Here is a 22189-nt window from a genome sequence, read left to right on the forward strand (position 1 = left end):
CACTAGATCCCAGTTTATTCCCCCCCCCCCTCTCTCTCTCTCTCTCCTCTCTCTCTCGCGCTCTCTGTTTCGGATCGGAAAAGAAAGGGACGCTCCGATTCAGTTTCAGATCCATCCTCATTTGAGTCATTTCTCAGCCACTTGATCCTAAATCGTAATTCTCTTTGATTCAGTCTTAATTTTATAGTCTCTGTGATCACAAACCTTGAGTATATATAATTGAGGAACGTGTTCAATTGTGTAGTTGATTGATGTGAAAAAATTGATTTCCTTTTCGAATTTCTTCAGTTAGATTTTCGGCGATGATTATTAATTTTTTTTTTTTATATAAATTATTGATTGTTTTGTTTTGGTTTTATTGTACGTTGTATGAAATGAAGTTTCTTTAGTGTAATCTTTGAGGTTTTCGAGTAATAATGGCATTTAATTGCCATGGAATATGAGTTAGGGTTGCGTTTGGTTACTTCGAAAGTGTGAGAGAAATAAGAATCATCACAAATTGATAGATTGCAGTATATGCTGTGCAGGACCCGATAGGACTGTGAGCTATGCTCGTAACTGTGCTGAATTTCAGTATTTGGATTAGTTGAATTTAGGCAAATGAGATTCATTTTCGGTTCATTTCCGTTGTAGTGTGTTTTCTCGGCAACCAAACATAGAATAATGAATGATATAGCAAGAGTATACTGGAGTATCTTATATTATGAATCCCTGAAATTCATCTAATTAGTGTTGGTTAAGGTTTTTTTTTTGGGGGGGAGGTGGGTGTGGGGGTTGAAATTGTGTGTAAACTGTGCTGAACCAGTTGGAAGTATCACAGTGGTTGTGTTTATATTGGTATCTATGGATTTTGTGACTTTTTTTTTCGTGTGTTTGAAGCTCTATAATGGGTGTGGTGCAAAATGATAACGACGTGGAGGGGACGCTGGAGGTTGGCATGGGTGAGTTTTACACTGATTTTCATGTTATTTTTCATGTCATTGTATTCAGTGATGAGGTCAATTTTGGCCATGTGATTTTGAGATACTATCAGAATGTGAGAATCAAGCACAATGGCGATCATGTCATTGTTATAGTTTCATTTTGCTCTTCATAGTTAGGGGGTTCCTTTTGTATACTTCATGTGTATGTAGGAGCACCTTACGCTTTCAATGAGATTGGTTTATTACTTATAAAAAAAAATAGTAAATTCTATGTGTAGTTAATAGAATAAATTGGTTAAGATTACGAGAACTTAGAAGATTGGTTCTAGCTATATTTCAATAAGTTTTATTCCTTTATTTATTTTTAATTACATTGCAGAGTATAGAACTGTTTCTGGAGTTGCAGGACCTCTGGTTATCCTCGAAAAAGTAAAGGTGGGGGATTTCACCTTCTTGTCAGTCATCACTTATTATTTTTGTTAAGCTTTCTTAATCAGGATTTCCCCTTACTCAGATTTCTGAGTGAATAATCAATAATCTATCCTCTGATTAACTGTGTCAGGGACCGAAATATCAAGAGATTGTCAATATACGTTTAGGAGACGGAAGCACTCGACGTGGTCAAGTTCTAGAAGTTGATGGTGAAAAGGCTGTTGTTCAGGTTATTGTCATTTGTAAATCTATATTATGTGATCCTCATGATTGTGATTTCTCCATAATTGACATTCTTGGGCGGTTTATAAATTTGAGAAATTTCACATCTTGATTATGGACCCTTAAACTTCTTCATAGAATTATAGTTCATACATGTCTCTAAATTGCCCTGTAGTTAAAACCACCCCCCTTTTTTTAAATCTATTCTGGTATTATAGTTAATAGTGAAGAAATTTATTATCTCTATGCTTTGTTTATCTGTTTGTTGATGGCCAGGTTTTTGAAGGAACATCTGGAATTGACAACAAATACACAACCGTGCAATTTACAGGAGAGGTATTAAACTTTGTTATTACTCTTCCTATGTATTATTGAAGTATTTTTTGGCATAGTGTCTTTAATGGGGACTCTCTTTTTATACATCCTATGTACTAGGGTTGCGCTCTTCTGCGCTTAGCAATGATATGAACTTATAAAAAATAAAATAAAATAAAGTTGGCGTAGTGAATTGATTTGTCTAGGCACTGCATGTTACGCTCATTATGTAGTAAAACTTTGACTCTGGAGTTATCTACTGGGCAAAGTGACGTTAATAAGGGGACACTAAAACACTACAAGACCTAGTGGTTGTATTTGCAGTAAGCTAGAAGTTCTCATTTGGTATTAGAAACTTGTGATGTTGTGCTTGGCTAAAAGCATCAGGACCTTCATAATAGGTTCTATAAGGGAGTTATGCACTTTAATCCCACTCTTTTTATTCCTGGGACTATGCATGTTTTCTTCAATCCTAAGCATTGGTGGGATTATCTTACTCCCGAATATTCAAATGCTGGATTGCATGTTGCTCACTATATTGGAAAGTTTAGATTATGGACTCACTGGTAGAGTGATGAGGTGATAAAGGAGATGGGAACTGAATGAGATAATACATACAGCCAGGCATAGTATATTTGAATATGATTGTCCAAAAGCAAGTAGAAGAATTTGTTGTAGCACAGAGGAAATTCATTTATTGTATAAGGCTTTGGCACCAACTGACTGTCGTTCAATTAAGAGTTTTCCTCCACATGTTGGTATTCTAACAAATAGAAGAGCCTAGTGTGAAAAAGTCTCTGCTAGGCAGCCATTTTTTTATGAACTATAAACTAGTGATGTATTAGTATGGACTATAGGGTGGAGCTCGGTTTTGACTTTTACTTCAGCATTTTTTTTCTTCTCAGAAGATCATTTCTGCTCCTCTAATACCCATCTCTCCCTGGACATTGTTGCAGGTTTTGAAAACTCCTGTCTCATTGGACATGCTTGGGCGTATATTTAATGGTTCTGGAAAACCCATTGATAATGGCCCCCCTATTTTGCCTGAGGCTTACTTGGATATATCTGGTGAGTTAGTGGAGCAAATGATAACATATGATGTTTGTATCCATGATATATTTTCATATCCTTTAATTCATCACTTGTCTTTTCTAGGGAGTTCTATCAACCCTAGTGAGAGAACCTATCCTGAGGAGATGATACAGACAGGGATTTCTACAATTGACGTCATGAATTCCATTGCCAGAGGACAAAAAATTCCTCTCTTCTCTGCTGCTGGTCTTCCACATAATGAAATAGCTGCTCAGATATGTCGCCAAGCTGGTTTGGTCAAGCGATTGGAGAAAACTGAAAATCTTCTTGGGGTATTACTGTTGTACTAATAATTATTAGATAGTGATAATTGAATATTGAACAAGTTAGATGACTCAAAGCAGGAGAACCAAAAAAAGGTTGCCCTATATCTTCTGATGAATTGCCTTTTTCACTGATTTTTATGTTAGACGTGCTTAAAAATGCATGTACAAAATTTTGTCGGTAAAGCCAAAATCTTTGTAGGACTAGCAGCTCCCTATGCAATGAAAATTGTGTCGTGCTAGAATTATCAACCTTGCAATGAAGTACTTATCTTTGGAGATTAAAGTGGTCGAACTTCCTTTTTTTCTCTTAGATAAGATTGCATGCATTTGTAGCTTAAAGGAAATTTGCAATCTCTGGAAGAGTTGGAATGGCCCTTAGATGGCTTGAAGTCCATCTGCTTTGATTAATTTTGTCCAACTACAAATGCATGTACACCATAATTTTGTAGACAAAGCCAAATCTTAGTTAGTAGAAATAGCAGCTCCCTTTCGCAATGAAATTTGTGTAGTGCCAGAATTATCTACCATGTAGTGTAATATTTATCCTTGTTTTAAAGCATTTAAACTTCCAAATCTGAAATCTCTGAAAGAGTTGATTATTCTAACCTACTTTATGAATTTACAGGATGCGGAAGAGGACAACTTTGCCATTGTATTTGCAGCTATGGGTGTAAATATGGAGACTGCGCAGTTTTTCAAACGTGATTTTGAGGAAAATGGCTCGATGGAGAGAGTGACCCTCTTTTTGAACCTGGTATATTTTTGAAATCATCATGTGAATCATATTTGTGATTACCTGTTTCTATAATGTGGGAGTTGAGCTACCTTACCCAAATGCCATTCCTAAAGCTGTGTGTCCTGATGTTCTCTTATACAGGCAAATGACCCTACAATTGAACGAATTATCACTCCTCGTATTGCTCTTACTACTGCTGAATATTTGGCTTATGAATGTGGGAAGCATGTCCTTGTCATACTTACAGATATGAGTTCTTATGCTGATGCTCTTCGTGAGGTAATGTAAAAACTTTACATTTTTAATTTGCTAGTTGAGGCTCTACCATATGCTGTAATTTGTTGAAAAGAAAAATCAAGATGCGTGCACCTGTTTGTAACATCCTTTAACATCTTTTTGTTATTCTGATAGCTTCAATATATTCCAAAATATTTGCAAATTTACATGGTTTCCAAGTATTAGAAAGTTAAAACTTTGCTATTTTTGTGGAGTGTTTTTGATTGCTCTGTAAGATCCTCGAGCACTTTCTTAAACAATTTACATGACACAAACTACCTATTGCTGATGAGCAGGTGTCTGCTGCACGTGAAGAAGTGCCTGGAAGGCGTGGGTACCCTGGGTATATGTATACTGATTTGGCAACAATTTATGAGCGTGCTGGAAGAATTGAAGGGCGGAAAGGCTCCATAACACAAATTCCAATTTTAACTATGCCTAATGACGGTAAAGCAATCCCAAACCATTGATTAGACGTTTGCTAATGCATACTTCTTGTGTATCTGAGGGCGTCTTACGTTTTTAATAATATCTCAATTACTTATTAAAAAAAAAAACACCTACGATTCCATCTTGCTTTAGTGGTCATTATTCTTGAACATTGATTTCCTTGTTTGGCCAGATATAACGCATCCCACGCCAGATCTTACAGGATATATCACAGAGGGGCAGATATACATTGACAGGCAGTTGCACAACAGACAGGTAAGGTTATAACAATGCTTAGGGTCCTGAAGTTTTTTTTTTTTTTTTTTTTTCTTATCAAAAAAAAAAAAAATAGAATGTCCAAATATTGGCATCTAATAAACGGAATACTGCAAACTGTATTTAAGGAAGTGGACATTTAGTCTTATGCCACGGATAAGACCTGTCCATTCTCTATACTAGTTGGTCATTAAAAACAATACACAAAGATTAGCTCTCATCTAGTTTGATCTCAAATTGTAAAATAGTTCTCGTTGCATTTAGAGAGCTAGGTCTCTTATTCCTTTCAATCACTGGTACAAGGATTAGGAATGATATTTATTAGTTATGTGAACTTATAAAGGATTCTGAAGCTAAACATTGATCTGTTTGAATTGAGCAGATATATCCACCCATCAACGTTCTCCCATCCCTGTCTCGTCTGATGAAGGTAAGGATTAATCTTTAAATTGTTCGAAATTTCAACATATTGAGGGTCAGTAGGGTAATGCTGTACCTTTGCTAAAGCTGCTGTGTAGGAATATGCAAAAGCTGCTGCAGCTTCTCTGCTAAAAAAAATGTTTGGTAAATGTTTTGCAGAAGCAGCTGTATGCAGCACTGAAATGCTTTGCTGAGTGTTTGTTAAATATTGTTGTAAAATTGCTCTGAACAAGTGAAATAACTAAAATAAATATCATTGGATGATTGGAGAGAAAAGTATAAAAGATTATCGTGAGAATGTTGAAAAAATAATGAGGTTACCAGTCAAAACAATTTACTAACCTAGGGGCCTGCAGTCCACACAGCTGCTTCTTGTGCAGCAGCCTAGCATGTTTAACCACACATCGAAAATTGCTTTTGCTGTAAAAAAGCAGCTGTGTATGTCTGCCAAAATTTTTATTTAAGTACAAATTTGGGGGGTGTACTCTAAAGTATTATTGATTTTCTGCAGAGTGCCATTGGTGAGGGGATGACCCGCAGGGACCATGCTGATGTATCCAACCAGGTCTGCTTGGGTAGTCATAATACGAATCCAGTATTGTCTCACTTGAAGCCATCTAACCTTCCTTTTCATGTGCTGTTTGCCTTATTTTTCAGCTATATGCAAATTATGCAATTGGGAAGGATGTCCAGGCAATGAAAGCTGTGGTTGGAGAAGAAGCTCTTTCTTCTGAGGACCTGGTCTGTTGCCTCATTTCTTTATTGTGAAGATTGTTCTTGTTGCATCAATACGTAAATATTTTGCGGAAACAAACAGAACACGCTAATGAGATTTTTCTTTATATTACAGCTGTATCTGGAGTTCTTGGATAAATTTGAGAGGAAATTTGTGGCCCAAGGAGCCTACGACACCCGCAATATCTTCCAGTCACTAGATTTGGCATGGACACTCCTTCGCATTTTCCCCCGTGAGCTTCTCCACCGTATACCTGCAAAGACCCTTGACCAGTACTACAGCCGAGACGCAACTAATTGACGGATTAAACAAGCTCGTATCTCCTATTCTACGTCTTAATCAGCATCGTATGAGCTCTGAATTTGTTTATTTATCTGCTTTTCCTTCCCGGGTTGCACATCTTTCTTATAGCCAGCAGTAAAAATAAAGGTTCTGGTCCGCTTTGAGTTTGGCTAGTCCCAATGAGGAGTATTCTTTTAGTGAGGACGTTGCAGATCTTGTAATTCCTGTATTTTTCGTTTCCTTTTTTTTGTTAGTTTGTGTCACCCATTGTGATTTGGGGTGTTGCATTTACTCCTTTATTGAGTTTTGACGAACGATCGGGCATTTAGGATTGATGGAGCCCTGTTAGATATGCTGCTTGTTCTATAATCATATTTAATATGTTTTATCTCCATCGAATTTCTTACTTTCAAGTCGATATATTGTCTTTAATGTTTCCATAATGTCTGTTGGTTCTGTAGTTGTGTGAGCATGCTATGAGCCTTTTGACTGCTATTATGATTCCTAGCGAATTGGAGGAGAGCTGTGAATGTGAAACCCTCAAGCTATAGTTTTGCCCTAATTGTCTGGCCGTAAATGTTTGATTTTATTATTTCATGTCATCTAACGATGGATCAGGATCCCTGCAATTCTCAAAATTGTGACTGGTCATTCAAAATGAGCGGTAACGATTTTGCCACCTAGTTATTTCAAAGAGGATGATTGGACCACCTTAGGAGTTGTCGAACCACCGTTGAAAAGCTTTAGGGATGATTTGGGGGATAGTGATCGCTAATTACTCCCGAAAAGCCTTAGAGGTGATCAGAGTAGGCAATCAAGGCTTGAGAGTTGAGAGGGTGGCTGACCACCTTCAAGGCTTTTTTTGGGGTGGTTAGCCATTGGATTACCCCCAAGGTTTTTTTTATGGTGGTCAACCCATCCTTAGAGCTGTTTAGGGTAGTTTGGCCACAAAACCACTCCTAAGCCTATTCGGAGGTGGCCCAGTCACCCTATTTGGGTGGTTGCCTTAAAATTTTTTTTAAAATTTTTTTTTTTTGTTTAAAATGGATGACGTGGCAAAATTATGACCGTTCATTTTGATTGAATGGCCACAATTTTAAGAATTGCATAAGATCTTGATCCATGATGCTGATGTGTTTTGCTAGCATTGTTAATATTTAATTTTAAATCAAATAAATCGGCATAATTGGAAAACAATCTAGTTTAAATGTTACTCTGTTTAAAATCTAATACCTATATTTTAGCTAATGATACGTGAACTTAAGATATGTATGGGTTTGTGAGTTGAAAATGTGATTTTTAAAAATTCAGTTAAGCGCTTAGCAAACTCGTTTAACCTTTAAAATTATGCATTTTTAAAAAAACATCCATTTGTCTGCTACTTGAATACGCAGATTTTCATTTTTTGTCTACGAAATTGTAATGCCAAACGCACCCTTAGTATGGTAAATAAAAGGTGAAAATTTCATGTTAAATAAAACCTGAAAATTTTATGCTTAAATTATCGATTTTAATTATAACATCAAGCAAATTTATAAATCATCTATATATGTTATATGGACTTAAGAAATTTTTATTTAAAAAAAAAAAATCATATTACATTTCGATATCTAAACTACAATAAAATGGATCGCCAGTTGAGTAATGCTATACGCGTATTTATAATATTTGAATTCAGGGTGTCGAGCAATTAGACACAACTCTAGGTTTCTAAATAGCCAATTCTGAATATCAAATCAAACACTAAATTTATAAATCTTGCTCCCCCATTTCATTTATTCAAGGAACAGTTTATAAGAAAAACATTTAAAATCTATATAAATAAGATACGTCCTTTTTTCTTTCACTCAAATAAAAAAATAAAAACCACTAATTTCGAGTTGACTTTACTTAAAGAAATGTATTCATATAACTTCGGCAAATGGATAGGGTTTTTCAAGGTTTTTAGAGTCTAGGGTTTTTCAAGGGTTTTATTGATTGAAGACTTTTCAGTGTGTTTTATTTTAGGTCAAAAGAAATGCACTAATATCAATTTTGGGTAGTACACACCCACATCTCTTATGCCCTCTTTGTAGGAAAAAGAATGTGTAAAACACATCACAAGATAACGCATTAAATCATGAGAAAATCTTGGAAGACCAATTGAATTAAGTGAACCTCAGCCTGCTTTTGATGTTCTTGGTACAGCAGGCAGGGCAACCGAATCAAGGTTCCCGGGATATGGAGTCCACAACCCTAACCCTCCCCTACTCTCTTTCATACTGCTACCTTTCCCATCAAGCTCAGTGATATTCTTTACCCATTCAACAGCTGAAGAATGCTCCCTTGTGTGTGGGTGCAGCACAAACAGTGAGTTGTACTCACAATTGGGAAACATATAGAAATCGAACGAACCCCCTAACCTGTATACAACATAGCCAAAGCTCAGTTGGTCTCTTGGTGTGAAGAGGTCCACCTCATTGAACCACAAGCAGCTAAACAAGTTACTAATCGCCGTATGTTCCCGTACGATAATCGCTCCCTCTGGAACATCTGCATTTCAAAGCTCTGTTAATATTATGATATAACAAGGGGATCATTTATACACTAAGCAAATGAAAGGTTGGTCAGTTTTTCAGATGAGTCACCAATGTAGAGCAGCACTTTTTCTTTTTCTTTTTATATTTTGGTTACTTCCCCAAGTAAAACACAAGATTGACTGTACTATGAAATACCTTCGTGAGAGGTGGAACTCATAGAAGTTTAGTCCTTTTGTGTCAGGGGATGGGCTCCTCCAACACAAAAGGCTGTGCCCCTCTCTCTCAACATTAAATAAACTGAAGTGTGGAAATTATCTATCCTTTCGGAAAATAAATACTCTGCTCACAAGCCTTTGAATTTCCAAAACTTCTTGTGGAGTTTTCCAACCAACAGTGGCTTGATTTGTCCTTTGTTCACTCATCAAAGCTTATGATGTGTACATGAGGACTCTTGTATTAACAACTTTTGAACCATCTTTTAAAGTCTGTGCTTACGTTTTTGGTGCTGTGCCATAACCTAGAGGTCAGCGCCTGAATTTCACTTTAAAAGAACCAAACAGAACCAAGTACAGATCCAAATATCTTGTTTCCAACTTACCACTAATGGTTTTCCCCCCCGGACTCCATGATTCCATTCCTTCATAGCGGTAAATTTTCATGTGGAGATCAATAAGCGGCCGGGCATATCGCTTTCTCCGCTTGTTTGCATCAGCTTCCTCATATATACTGCGGTGATGCTTGTGCTGAGCAATGGCGAATGTGTACTTCTCACGCCATAAATATCTGGAGAAAAGAAAAACAGTTCCTTTAAAAAGTAGTTTCTCCTTGATATCTTGGATGGGTGATCTTAACATTGACCTATTTTCACTTCTAAGATAAAAAAAAGAATCCCACATAGACAGATTAAAAGCATTTCCCTGGCTTTGATCCAGTTGGGTAGCAAGCTTACAGAACAACATAACAAACAAAAGAATCAACTTTCATTTTCTTATACTTTCTTCTCGATAGCTGAATGAAGGATTAGTTTAAAGTTCTATCTAAACTCATAAGAATATATAAAAGTTTCTCTACAAGTCTCAAGACACATACATAAACACACATTATAACATACCTTTCCAGTATTAGCAGCGGATCAACGATCAGTTCCATTTTACCATCAATCCAAATGCTGTACTGAGCTTGGGGGAACAACCTGTGGAGTAAAATTTTAGGGATTTTCCCATTCCTTCTGGGCTCATCATAAGGTGGATGCTTTAGTAAGACAAGACGCCAGATACCCACCCATTTCCCCCCATCATCATCCTCTCTGATAGTAACATTTTCCTTTATGAATTTTAGGGATATCTCGTCGACCACCATAAGGAAACAAAAGAGCTTCTTAGAACGAAGGCTTATATTTGAAGGCTGATGAGGTGTATCGTATCCATCGAAAATGCCAGATGCAACCACAAACGTACACTTCTTGACATATTTAATGTCTGAACGAGCCATTTCAGCACCGCTATTGTGAATAAATCCACAGTGCACCTGAAGGACCAAAAGATAATAAACAAAAAAGGCATATTGAATACGAAAATAAAAGTGAAAAAAGATTGGAATTTTCAACATATATAGAAGTAGAAAAAGACATGAAGTTGACAAAAGCAACCTTCATCATCATTACCTTCTTAGGTAATAACCTATGCTATTCGAATCGAGGAAAACATTTTCTATCATTGTCAAAATAATATTATGGAATTGAAACACATGATAGGGAGGTGAAGACAAGTTTTACTAGGCCCCTTCCAAGAGAAGCGTGTGATCATTCTACAACATCCTTGTCCCTCATGATGATTCTCCTTTCCCTTCGAAGTGTATTTGGCGGAGTAAGGTTCCTTTAAGAGTGACATTTTTTGCTTGGTTGGCTGCCCTAAGAAAAATCCCCACTTTGTATAATCTTAGGAAGCGTCATGAATCAGTGGTCGATTGGTGTTGTATGTATAAGAGGAGAGGAGAGTTTGTGGATCATCTTCTTCTCTATTGTGAGGTCACTAGTGCCTTATAGAGTGTTATTTTGAGCCATTCTGGATTGTGTCTTGGGTTATGCCTAGGCGAGTGATAGACTTTTTGCTTGTTGAAGAGGGTTATATGGCGGTACTCAGAGTGCAACAGTATGAAAGATGGTTTCATCTTGCCTTTTCTGGTGTCTTTGAGAGAAATGAATGATAGAAGTTTTGAAAACCACGAGAGAACAATGGTAGAACTAAAAATTTTCTTCTTCAATACTCTTTATCTCTGGACAATTGTTTTAGACTTTCCTAATGTGCTTGATTTTTATGTTTTGCTTGATCTTTTTCCCCATCTAGCAAAGTGTCTCTCTTGTATGTTTTTTGTGTACCGGGATTGTGCCTTTTCACTTTTTAATAAAATTTCGATCACTTATAAAAAAAATAATCATCATAATCATAATGCTAGTTTGAGGAGCAATAGTTGCAGCAATAAGACAACAAAAAGTGACAAGAGTACTATCATACAACAACAACAAAAAGTAACAAGAATACTATACAACAACAACAATAATAATAGTTAAAGCTAACATGATATTGACCATAGCAAAATATTTGTTTTACCTTCATAGTTGAATTCAGTTTGAAACTCTCCTCTCGCTGTGACCAGTTTTGATGCCCTCCAAATAGTGGAAAAGTCTGAGATCCATTATTCCAAAGCTCATCCTCCATGACATAGGACAAATCTTTGACAATTTTGTCAAGAGTTCTTCCCTTTGGAATAACTATTTTATCAGGGTCATTGGCAAGGGGAATTGGACAGCCTAATTAAGATGAGCAAATCAATATCAATTATTGCAACTAGGAAAAGGTCACAACATCAAAGAAGATATATTTCCATGATCTTACGGTGTTGAGGTTGAGGTTGTGGTACAACCCCGCTTCTGCCTAATATTGTGAATAGTTTGCTATCTTTGTTACACATAGCTGCACATCAAGCAGAAAACCATGATATCATGACAAACCATTGAAAAGGTATATGCAATTATGGCAAACAAAAATTGAACTGTGCAGATCCTTTCCACTAAGCATACATAACGTTATAACTAGAAATCAAGTGCAAATATAGCAAGTAATTCCAGAACCATTCTCAAGATTCTCCGGTATTCAGAATTATTATAGAATGACAAACACACTGCCCCTCCCTCCAACACCCCAAAAACAGGATCAATGTATTCTTTCTTCATGATTCAAATGCACAATTACATTTCCACGTTTATTCATGAATAGATGCCAAATTTGTAGCTCTTACTGCTTTTAAAACCATTTTTTTCTCCCAATCACTCTCCAGAAATTCAAAGGTCACATGAATCTATCTATTTAGTTTTAAACAGGAAAAGATGCAAAGGATATAAGCAGTGCATCTAATATTTCAACATAAGTTATCATAAATACTAGGTTTGTCATCTCTACTTTTGTAAAGAATTTACACAATTTCCCATTTAGTTCCCATGGATATGTACGTAGATGAAAAGAAATTGCTTCGAACCTATGACCTTTCAGCTTTTGGGAACCCCAAGAAAACAAGACCTCCAGACCAGAGCCTTCTGTATTGAGCTATGTGGGGTTGAGCTATTCAGCTTTTGGAAAAAATAAAAATAAAATAAAGAAGAAAGAAGAAAAGAAAAGCAAAAATTAAATTAAAACTTGTGATATAATCATCTTCTTCCATTTCCACAGGAACCAAATTGAGTGCAGGCATGAAAAGGAACTTATAACAAAAGCAAAAAGTAACCAATACAAAAATACCATGGAAAGATTTACTTCTTCCCACAAATACCTGAAAAGAAAGAAACTGAAGATTGGCAAGACCATACATGAAACAACAATGCAATAAGAATTAGCAACATCCACAAGATGCCTGCTACGAGAACCAATCGAATAAACCCCTTCTTCCAAACAATCTTCATGGGATAATCTTGGGGCAACCTCTCCGGATAAGAGAAACCTTCTTCCGAATCTGCACCACCAAAACATAACCTACTTAAATTTCTTGTACACAACAAAAAATATATGGCTACCTCTATGTAATAACAAAATCCAAGTGCTACACCCAAAACCCACATAACAGTAACAATCAGTTTTTCATTACCTTAAAAGAATCTACTCATAGCTGCAGGAAAGATTAATTCATTATATATCGCATAAACCAATGGCAGAAGAAAAACCAATATATGGAACGTAAACATAATTATTTTTCACTGATTTTGATAACAAAATCCTTGTTCTTTACATCCAAAACCCACATAACCACTAACAATCAGCTTTGAATTGCCGTAAAGAATTCATACATAGTCATTCACTTCTTGAACTACAACAAAGATTTAACTCATTATACCGCATAGAACAACCCCACAAGAAAAAAATCAAAAAACCATGTATAAAATGCAAATATAAATAACTATTTTTCACTGATTTTGAGAAATGTGGACTTGCTTACCATTGAAATGAGGGCTTTGATTAGTCCGGTCTCCTCTACGATTTAACCGAAAAGATACTGACCGTTGAGCTTCGCCATCCATAGCTATTACACTCTAAATTTGCTCATCACTACATCCAAAAAAAAACAACAAAAGATAACAAATAATTAATTATAATTATACCTAATCACTACTCAACTAGCATTGTATAAGCATTGGGACTCTATGGCTCTTGTAAGAGCAAGGTATATACAACCTATCACTACCTAATCACTCCTCAATTAGCATGGTATAAGTCATAGTAATTTCGAAATCTTACACAATGTACTATATACAACAAGCAAATTTATTAGAATCACTACAGAAAAGGTTGAAACTTTCACAGGAAAAAAAAAAAAATTGTAAAATTTTCTCTTTTTCAAATTCCAAAATAAGAAGAATATGAAGAAGTAACCAGATCTGGGAAACTCACTGAATTGGATTAAATTCTGAACAAATTTGTGAATTTTCTTCGAAACTTCTCTCTTTCTTTTTTTCTAACTCTAATTGCTAATTTTGAATCCAATTTTCACCAATAAATCTTCGTGGTATTCCCAAATGAGTAAATATAGAAACTATGAAAAACTAAAAGCTTTACCTTAAGTTCCAATGGATGCCGAGTGGAGATAAATCGGACGGTGAGGAGGACGAGTCGGAAGAAATGGACGATAGAGATGCCGCACCGGTGACCGGTGAAGAAGAGAACTTGGAGGATTTGTTGCGGGGAGAGTGGGGTTCGGCCTGAGTGCGTTTGGGGAAGAGAAATTGGGTTAAAACGACGACGTAGCTGACTCTGCTCGCACCACTTATTACTTCTTAACGTTTTTACTCCTTGGATAACTCTATCGCCTAAAATTTTATTATATCAATATTTATCGATTTTATTACCTTTGACAAATTAATGCAAAAGAAATTTGTACACATTTTTTTTTATACAATTTTTTTTTTTTTTTTTGGTATATATATTGATATTTAGGGTGAGACTCATGCATGTAGGACTATTTCACATGTATGAATCGTACACCGAATGTAAGTGTATGTACAAAAAAGTATGTAAAAATAACCCATCTCGATGTATAATAGTGAGAAATTTCTAACGACTCCCTCTATTTTAAAAAAATTTACTTTGATAGCCTAAATTTTTCACGAATTTAAAATGACTCATCTCATGTGTATTTTATTCAATTATGCTACGTTGATTAATACCACATCAGCATTTTTTGCCACACTAAATTAAAATAATGGCACCCCCACAGTTGACCACCGCCAATTGTGGTGATGGCCAGCAGTTCCTCCCTTAGAGGCAAGGGGTTATCCTAGAGGTGGGAGTGGCCAGCGAGCTACCTCTAATCACCGTCAAATGCAACCATATCATTTTTGGTAAGCTTGTTTCGTCATATGTGATCTAATGTAACATAATGTGAACTATGTATAGCTTTGGGGGCATTAATCCCTCACAATTTTACAATTGCCCCTAGAGTTTATGGGTTTTTTATGAACTATCCCCAAAATTGATTTTTTACCCCCAATTTTTTTTTCTTTTAAAATTTTGTTCACCATCCTTAAACATGTAGTTTGGTCCTTTTAATAAATTAATTTTGAATTCTAACCATAAAATGAGTACTACCTATTTTATTTGAAATTAATATTATTCATTTAATTTGAAATGAAGAGGATAACATCTTTTCCTATAAACTTTTACCATTACGATCATATATACATAGCATTACTATAATTCTAGCTGTTTCTACCATATTATTTTTGGTAAGCTTATTTCGTCATATGCATCCTTGACTTTTATATGGCGTTTCATTTTCTACACAATAATAATTTTTTTTTTACATTATAATTTTAACTTTAGTATTGTATAACATCTCACTATTTAGTCAAGCTTTACCATTTTTTTATTTTTTTTATTCAAGTACACTTTTAAATATTTAATTTCAAAATACTTTTGATAACCATTTTTTGGAAATCTTGATAAATGTTGTAATTTTTTTTTTTTTTTATTGGTTGTAACTTGTTTGACTTGGATTGTGTAACTAATGCTTGGATATAGTTCTCTTTGGAAGATATAAGAGAATAATATATAAATTGTTATGAATGTATTCATGCATTTGGTGGATGACCATTTAGTTCTATCTCTTGGAATTCTATACATTCATGCCACCTTTTAGAATTCCTATAACATTCATGTAATACATTGATGTAGCATTTTACTTCATGTCATATCATTTAACCTCACATTATGATTATGTGCCTATAAAATGGAGTATTGAGTAGTTTTTAAATCACACAATAATAGAGAATAATCATACATAGTTCCTGAATAACTAGTTTCACATATTGCAATCGTTATCTTGTCTTGTTATTTTCTTTAATTTTACAACACGTTATCTGCACGAAGCTCTAGCTAGTTGTTGTGTTTTGTTGATCTTCAACATCAAAAGCTATTCGTGGGATATTCTCAATTCATTGTAAATCTCTTTAAGATTTAGTAATCTTATTATCTATTTTGTTAATTAACATTCTAAAATATGCTTAAAAATTTTTATTGTTTTAAAAATCATATTATAACATATAAATCTTATGATCCATGTGAGATTAATGTGAACTAAAATGTTATCATTCTAATGCTATGAATATGATGATTTATAGTTTAAATTTTTATTTATTTTTTTTTTTTTGCGTATAATATCGCTGAATTTTAAATAATGTTTATTTATTTAATTCTTGATATATTTTTGTCATAGATAATGTCAAATCTTACAAAACTTGAGTTTGTCGCTCTTGATGTTTCTGGCAACAAGTACTTATCTTGGATCCTTGACGCTAAGATCTATCTTGAAGCTATGAATCTTGGAAATACTATTAAGGAAGATAATCAAGCATCCTAGCAGGATCGTGCTAAATCAATGATTTTTCTTTGCCATCATCTGCATGAAGAATTAAAAACTGAGTACCTTACGGTAAAGGATTCATTGACCTTATGGAATAATTTAAGGGAGAGATATGAACACCAGAAGACAGTTATCCTCCCAAAAGCTCGTTGTGATTGGATGCACATGAGGTTGCAAGATTTTAAGAGTGTCAGTGACTATAACTCTACACTCTTTAAAATCAGCTCACAATTAAAATTTTGTAGAGAAAAAGTCACTTGTGTGGATATGTTAGAAAAAACATATACTACATTTCTTGCCTCAAATGTGCTCCTGCAGCAGCAACATCGAGATCGTAATTTCACAAGATATTATGAACTAATATCTTGTCTTCTAGTGGCTGAAAAAAACAACGAGCTATTGATGAAAAATCATCAATCTCTTCCAACAGGTTATACACCATTTCCTGAAGTAAATGGAACCCTATTTCATGGTAATAAAGGAAATCGTGGTCGTTGACGTAGACATGGTAGAAAAAATTATAGAGGCCAAGGGAAACATACTCATAATTCTTACAAAATAAATGCCCCTTACCACCAAAAGTGGAACCACACTGAGGCAAAACAAAATGAAAACAAAAGTTTACAAAATAAACTTACAAAGAACTATGAAGATAAATGTTACAGGTGTGGTATGAAAATACATTGGTCGCGTACCTGTCGTAAACATCTGATAGACCTATATCAAGCCTCCACAAAAAAGAAAGAAAAATGGATTGAAGTGATTTTTGCTAATCACAATAATCTTGTAGATTCTCAATTTTTTCTTGATACTCTAAATGGAGAGGGTAGCACTCATCTTGATGTTTCTGATTTATTTGAAGACTCTAACGAAAAAACTGATATTTTGATTGGTGATGAATATGTCTACAACAATTAATATGTTTTCATTATGTTTTTATCATATTATGTTTACGTTGTCACTTTTAATTGTATTTTGTTATTTTTTTTATTAATAAAATTTATTTTATTTATATATGGAGGCATGGGTCATATTGATGGAATGATTAATTCAAAGATGATTGGTGAAGATTTGTATCTAGCAGACAGTTGTACAACGCACACAATTCTTATAGATAATAAATATTTTCAATACTTAATATTAAACAAAGTTAGCGTCAGTACAACATCAGGTTCATCAAACCTATTTGAAGGCTCTGGAAGAGCAAATATCATATTGCTAAAAGAAACAAAATTTTGTATTAATGATGCTTTGTATTCTTTTAAATCTATAATAAATTTAATCAGTTTTCAGGATATTTATCTAAATGGTTATCATGTTGAAACCACTAATGAAGACAGTGACAAATATTTTTATATTACTTCAATAATTTTGGCTCAGAAGCTCATATTGGAAAAATTGCTTGCTTTCTCTTATGGGTTGTATTATACAACAATAAGAACAATTGAATCACATGTTATGATACACCAGAAGTGCTCTAATCCAAAGATGTTTATGCTTTGGCATGATTGTCTTTGACATCCGGGAACAATTATGATGCGTCGAAAAATTGAGAACTCCCATAGGCACCCCTTAAAGAACCAGAAGATTCTTTTACAAAGTTATTGTCCTTGTGCTGCACGTTCTCAAGGTAAACTTGTAATGAAACCATCCCCTTCTAAGGTAGTTCTTGAATCTCCATCATTTTTACAAATAATTCAATGGGATATATGTGGGCCGATTCACCCTCCATGTGGGTCATTTAAATATTTTATGGTTTTAATAGATGCATCAACTAGATGGTCACATGTTTGCCTGCTTTCTACTCGCAATATTGCATTTGCTAGACTTCTTGCCCAAATAATTAGATTACGGGTACAATTTTATGATTATTCAATTCAATCTATTCAGATAGATAATGCGGGTGAATTTACATCTCAATCATTTGATGACTATTGCATGTCAATCGGTATTAATGTTGAACATCCTATTGCTCATACCCATACTCAAAATGGTTTAGTTGAATCGTTTATTAAACAACTTCAGTTAATTGCTCGACCTTTGCTTATGAAATGAAAACTACATGTTTCTGCTTGGGGACATGTAATATTACATGTTGCATCATTAGTTTAGATCAGACCAACATTTTACCAAAATATTCTTATTTACAACTTGCACTAGGTGAACCACCAAATATTTTTCATTTTCGCATTTTTTGGTGTGTTGTATATGTTCCAATTGTTTCACATCAGCGCACTAAGATGGGACCTCAATGTAGACTTGGGATTTATATTGGTTTTGATTCTCCGTCTATTATTAGATACATTGAGCTTTTAACCTGTGATGTTTTTAAAGCACGTTTTGAAGATTGTCATTTTGATGAAAATATATTCCCATCACTAGGGAAAGAAAAATCGTTGCCAGAAGCACGACAATAAATCACTTTGAATAATTCGACGTTATCTCATTTTGATCCTCATACAAATCAATGTGAACTAGAAGTTTAGAGAATCATTCATTTGCAGAGTATTGCAAATCAATTGCCGGATGCATTTACTGACAACAAGAAAATAGTTAAGTCTCACATTCTAGTTGCTAATACTCTAGCAAAGATAGAAGTTTTTGTAGGACAATCAATTTATACAGCAGAGCGTGAAAGACCTATTTGTGCAAATGATAAGATTCTCCATAAGAGAAAAGCACAAGGAAATTAAATTAGCGCTCCTGAAGAGGCCTTACCCATAAAACAAGCAACAAAAATTGATCTATCCAAACTTTCTGTACAAAATTCTCTTGTAAATGAATCCCCTGAAGATGATTCTCCTAAATAGTTACCTCCTGAAGAGGAACAGGTACCTGAAAATAATGAAATCTCAATAAATTATATAAGTACAGGAGAAATATTTGATAGAAACACAATTGTTGTTGACAACATATTTTCATTTAAAGTTGCATTTGACATTACCAGAAGTAATGATGATATTGAACCACAATCCATCGAAGAATGTCGACGTATAAATGATTGGTCAATGTGGAATGAAGCAATTCAGGCAGAATTTAACTCACTAGCAAAACGTAAAGTATTTGAACCTGTAGTCTAAACACCTAAAGGTGTATCGCCTGTTGGATGCAAGTGGGTATTTGTATGAAAGCGTAATGAGAAAAAATGAAATTGTGAGATACAAAACAAGACTTGTTGCACAAGGTTTCCTGCAGAAACCTGATATTGATTATGAAGAAACATATTCCCTTGTAGTAAATACAATTACATTTAGATTTTTTATTAGCTTGGTAGTTATATAAAGTTTGGATATGCATCTAATGGACGTGGTTACATCATATTTATATGGATCACTTGATAATGATATATACATGAAAATCCCTGAAGGATACAAAATGCCTGAAGCATATAATTCAAAATCCCGAAGTATTTATTCTATCAAGCTACAAAAATCTTTGTACGGGTTAAAGCAATCCGGACGCATGTGGTACAATCGTCTTAGTGAATATCTATTGAAAGAATGATTTGAGAATAATTCAATTTGTCCATGCGTTTTCATTAAGAAATAAGAATCTGGATTTGTTATCATTGCAGTTTATGTAAATGATTTAAATCTTGTTGGGACTCCAGAAGAGCTCACAAAAACTGCCATTTATTTAAAAAATGAGTTTGAGATGAAAGATCTTGGAAAAACAAAATTTTGTCTTGGCTTACAACATTTTCAAAATGGAATTCTTGTTCATCAATCAACATACACAGAAAAAGTTCGATCACTTGATGCGAAAAAATATCATTTTCGCCCTCAAGAAGATGACGAATAAATTATTGGTCCTAAAGTATCATATCTTAGTGCAATTGGTGCACTGATGTATCTTGCAAATTGCACACGACCTGATATAGCATTTTCAGTTAATTTACTAGCAAGATACAGTTCTACACCAACTCGAAGGCATTGGAATGTAGTCAAACATGTTCTACGTTATCTTCGTGAAACAACTGGCATTGGATTTTTTTACCCAAAATGTTCAAATTCACAGTTAGTTGGATATGCAAATGCGGGTTTCTTTTTGATCCACATAAAGGTATATCTTAAACAAGATATCTATTTACATGTAGAAGTATTGCTATTTCATGGAGATCTGTCAAGCAAACACTTGTTGCTACTTCTTCAAATCACTAAAAGATTATTGTAATTCATGAAGCAAGTCGGGAATGCATATGGCTAAGATCACTAATTCATCACATTCGAAAAAAGTGTAGTTTGTCCACAATCAAAGATAGCCCAACAATACTATATGAAGATAATGATGCTTGTATAACACAAATCAGACGAGGATACATCAAAGGTGATAGAACAAAACTCATTTCACCGAAAATCTTTTTATATACATGAGCTCCAGAATAGTGGAGATATTGATGTGAAGCAGATACGATCAAGTGACAATTTAGCAGATTTATTTACCAAACATTACCAACTGCAACATTTAAGAAGTTCGTGAATAACATTGGAATGCGCCGACTCAATGATCTTTCATCATAAACAATTGAAGCTCTTCATCCTAATCAGGGGGAGTAAAATGATTGTGCTGATTGTATTATTTTTTCCTTCGCTAAGGTTTTTTCCACTGAGTTTTCCTTTGCAAGGTTTTAATAAGGCAGTCCTAAAGCATACGATGGCACACAAGAATAATGTACTCTTTTTCTTTTGCCACGGGTTTTTTTTCACTGGGTTTTCCTTGGCAAGGTTTTAACGAGGCATATTCTTAGTGTATGGTCATCAAAGGGAAAGTGTTATGAATGCATTCATGTATTTGGTGGATGACCATTTAGTTTCATCTCTTGGAATTCTGTACATTCATGTCACCTTTTATAATTCATATAACATTCATGTAATATATTGATGTAGTATTTTAATTCATGTCCTATCATTTCATATTCCTTAACCTCCCACTATGATTCAATGTCTATAAAATGGAGTATTGAGTAGTTTGTAAATTACACAATAATAGAGAAGAATCATACATAGTTCCTGAATAACTAGTTTCACATATTGCAATATCTTATCTTATCTTGTTATTTTCTTTAATTTTACAACATAAATGACCAAAAAAAGAACTAATATAAGAAAACTCTTTTTTTCTTTTCTTTTTTCTTTTGGAATGTAGTATAAAGAAAATGGAGTTTAATTGTTTAGCTCGACTCTTATCAAAAAACTCATGAGAGATCCTATTGTAAAAATAAAAATAAAAAATATATAAATAAATAAATTAAATTAAATAATAGGAAAAATTGTACCGTTGGTCCATGTGGTATGCCATAATTATTTTTCACTCCCTATGGTTTAAAAAGTTCATGAGAGATCCCTGTGGTATGTAATAATTACGTTTTACTCCCTGGGTCGATTTTCCGTCCACAATTTTGACGGAATCTGTTAGCCCTACACGTCAGCGACACGTGTCGCCAATAAGATGGCGACACGTGTCCATCTTAATAAAAAAATAAAATTTATTAAAAAATAAATAAAAATACTTATATTTTTTAAAAAAATTAAAATTAAAAAAAAAAAAATGGAAAAGGGGGTGGCGCGCGGCCACCCCCAGAGGCCGCCGGGGGTGGCGCGCAACCACCCCCAGCCTATTGGGGGTGGCGCGCGGCCACCCCTAGGCCATTGGGGGTGGCGCGCGCCCTGGGGGTGGCCGCGCGCCACCCCCGGCGGCCTCTGGGGGTGGCCACGCGCCACTCCCATTGGCTGGGGGTGGCCTGGCCACCCCCTTTCCCATTTTTGTTTTTTGTTCTTTTTTTTTTTTTTTTTTTTGAATTTTAATTTTTTTAAAAAAATAAGTATTTTTATTTATTTTTTAATAAATTTTTTATTTTTTTA

General features: G+C 34.6%; 2 protein-coding genes across 3 annotated transcripts; one reads left to right on the top strand and one right to left on the bottom strand.

Moving 5' to 3' along the window:
- The first annotated feature begins 56 nt into the window (after positions 1-56).
- LOC133881764 (V-type proton ATPase subunit B2) lies at positions 57-6799 on the top strand. Its single transcript, XM_062320791.1, has 15 exons — positions 57-154; positions 880-941; positions 1303-1358; positions 1486-1584; positions 1854-1913; positions 2849-2960; positions 3048-3256; positions 3876-4004; positions 4128-4265; positions 4559-4709; positions 4885-4967; positions 5350-5397; positions 5899-5952; positions 6045-6128; positions 6238-6799. Exons 2-15 carry the CDS (start codon positions 887-889, stop codon positions 6421-6423), a joined length of 1464 nt encoding a protein of 487 aa, XP_062176775.1. The 5' UTR covers positions 57-154; positions 880-886; the 3' UTR covers positions 6424-6799.
- Positions 6800-8489: 1690 nt separating this feature from the next.
- On the bottom strand, positions 8490-14229 carry LOC133880875 (probable hexosyltransferase MUCI70). Of its 2 annotated transcripts, XM_062319830.1 has the most exons (8): positions 14027-14229; positions 13410-13519; positions 12750-12929; positions 11819-11896; positions 11534-11733; positions 10036-10451; positions 9523-9707; positions 8490-8937 (listed from the first exon to the last, which is right to left on the bottom strand). In XM_062319830.1, exons 2-8 carry the CDS (start codon positions 13489-13491, stop codon positions 8564-8566), a joined length of 1515 nt encoding a protein of 504 aa, XP_062175814.1. In that variant the 5' UTR covers positions 13492-13519; positions 14027-14229; the 3' UTR covers positions 8490-8563. The 2 variants fall into 2 exon arrangements, with proteins under 2 accessions (XP_062175814.1, XP_062175815.1); XM_062319831.1 differs by lacking the exons at positions 13410-13519; positions 14027-14229 and adding an exon at positions 12459-12549 and having other exon boundaries at positions 12750-12884.
- Positions 14230-22189: the final 7960 nt, after the last annotated feature.

This window comes from Alnus glutinosa, chromosome 11 (assembly GCF_958979055.1).
Source record: "Alnus glutinosa chromosome 11, dhAlnGlut1.1, whole genome shotgun sequence".
Taxonomy (NCBI): Eukaryota; Viridiplantae; Streptophyta; class Magnoliopsida; order Fagales; family Betulaceae; genus Alnus; species Alnus glutinosa.

Coding starts and splice junctions, on each gene's coding strand:
- LOC133881764 (XM_062320791.1), top strand. CDS start 887: ATGGGTGTGGTGCAAAATGATAACGACGTGGAGGGGACGCTGGAGGTT. Junction 1,359..1,485: donor TTATCCTCGAAAAAGTAAAG/GTGGGGGATTTC, acceptor TAACTGTGTCAG/GGACCGAAATATCAAGAGAT. Junction 1,914..2,848: donor CCGTGCAATTTACAGGAGAG/GTATTAAACTTT, acceptor ACATTGTTGCAG/GTTTTGAAAACTCCTGTCTC.
- LOC133880875 (XM_062319830.1), bottom strand. CDS start 13,491: ATGGATGGCGAAGCTCAACGGTCAGTATCTTTTCGGTTAAATCGTAGA. Junction 11,897..12,749: donor TTCAGTTTCTTTCTTTTCAG/GTATTTGTGGGA, acceptor CTTGATGTGCAG/CTATGTGTAACAAAGATAGC. Junction 10,452..11,533: donor AACTGAATTCAACTATGAAG/GTAAAACAAATA, acceptor TTGGTCCTTCAG/GTGCACTGTGGATTTATTCA.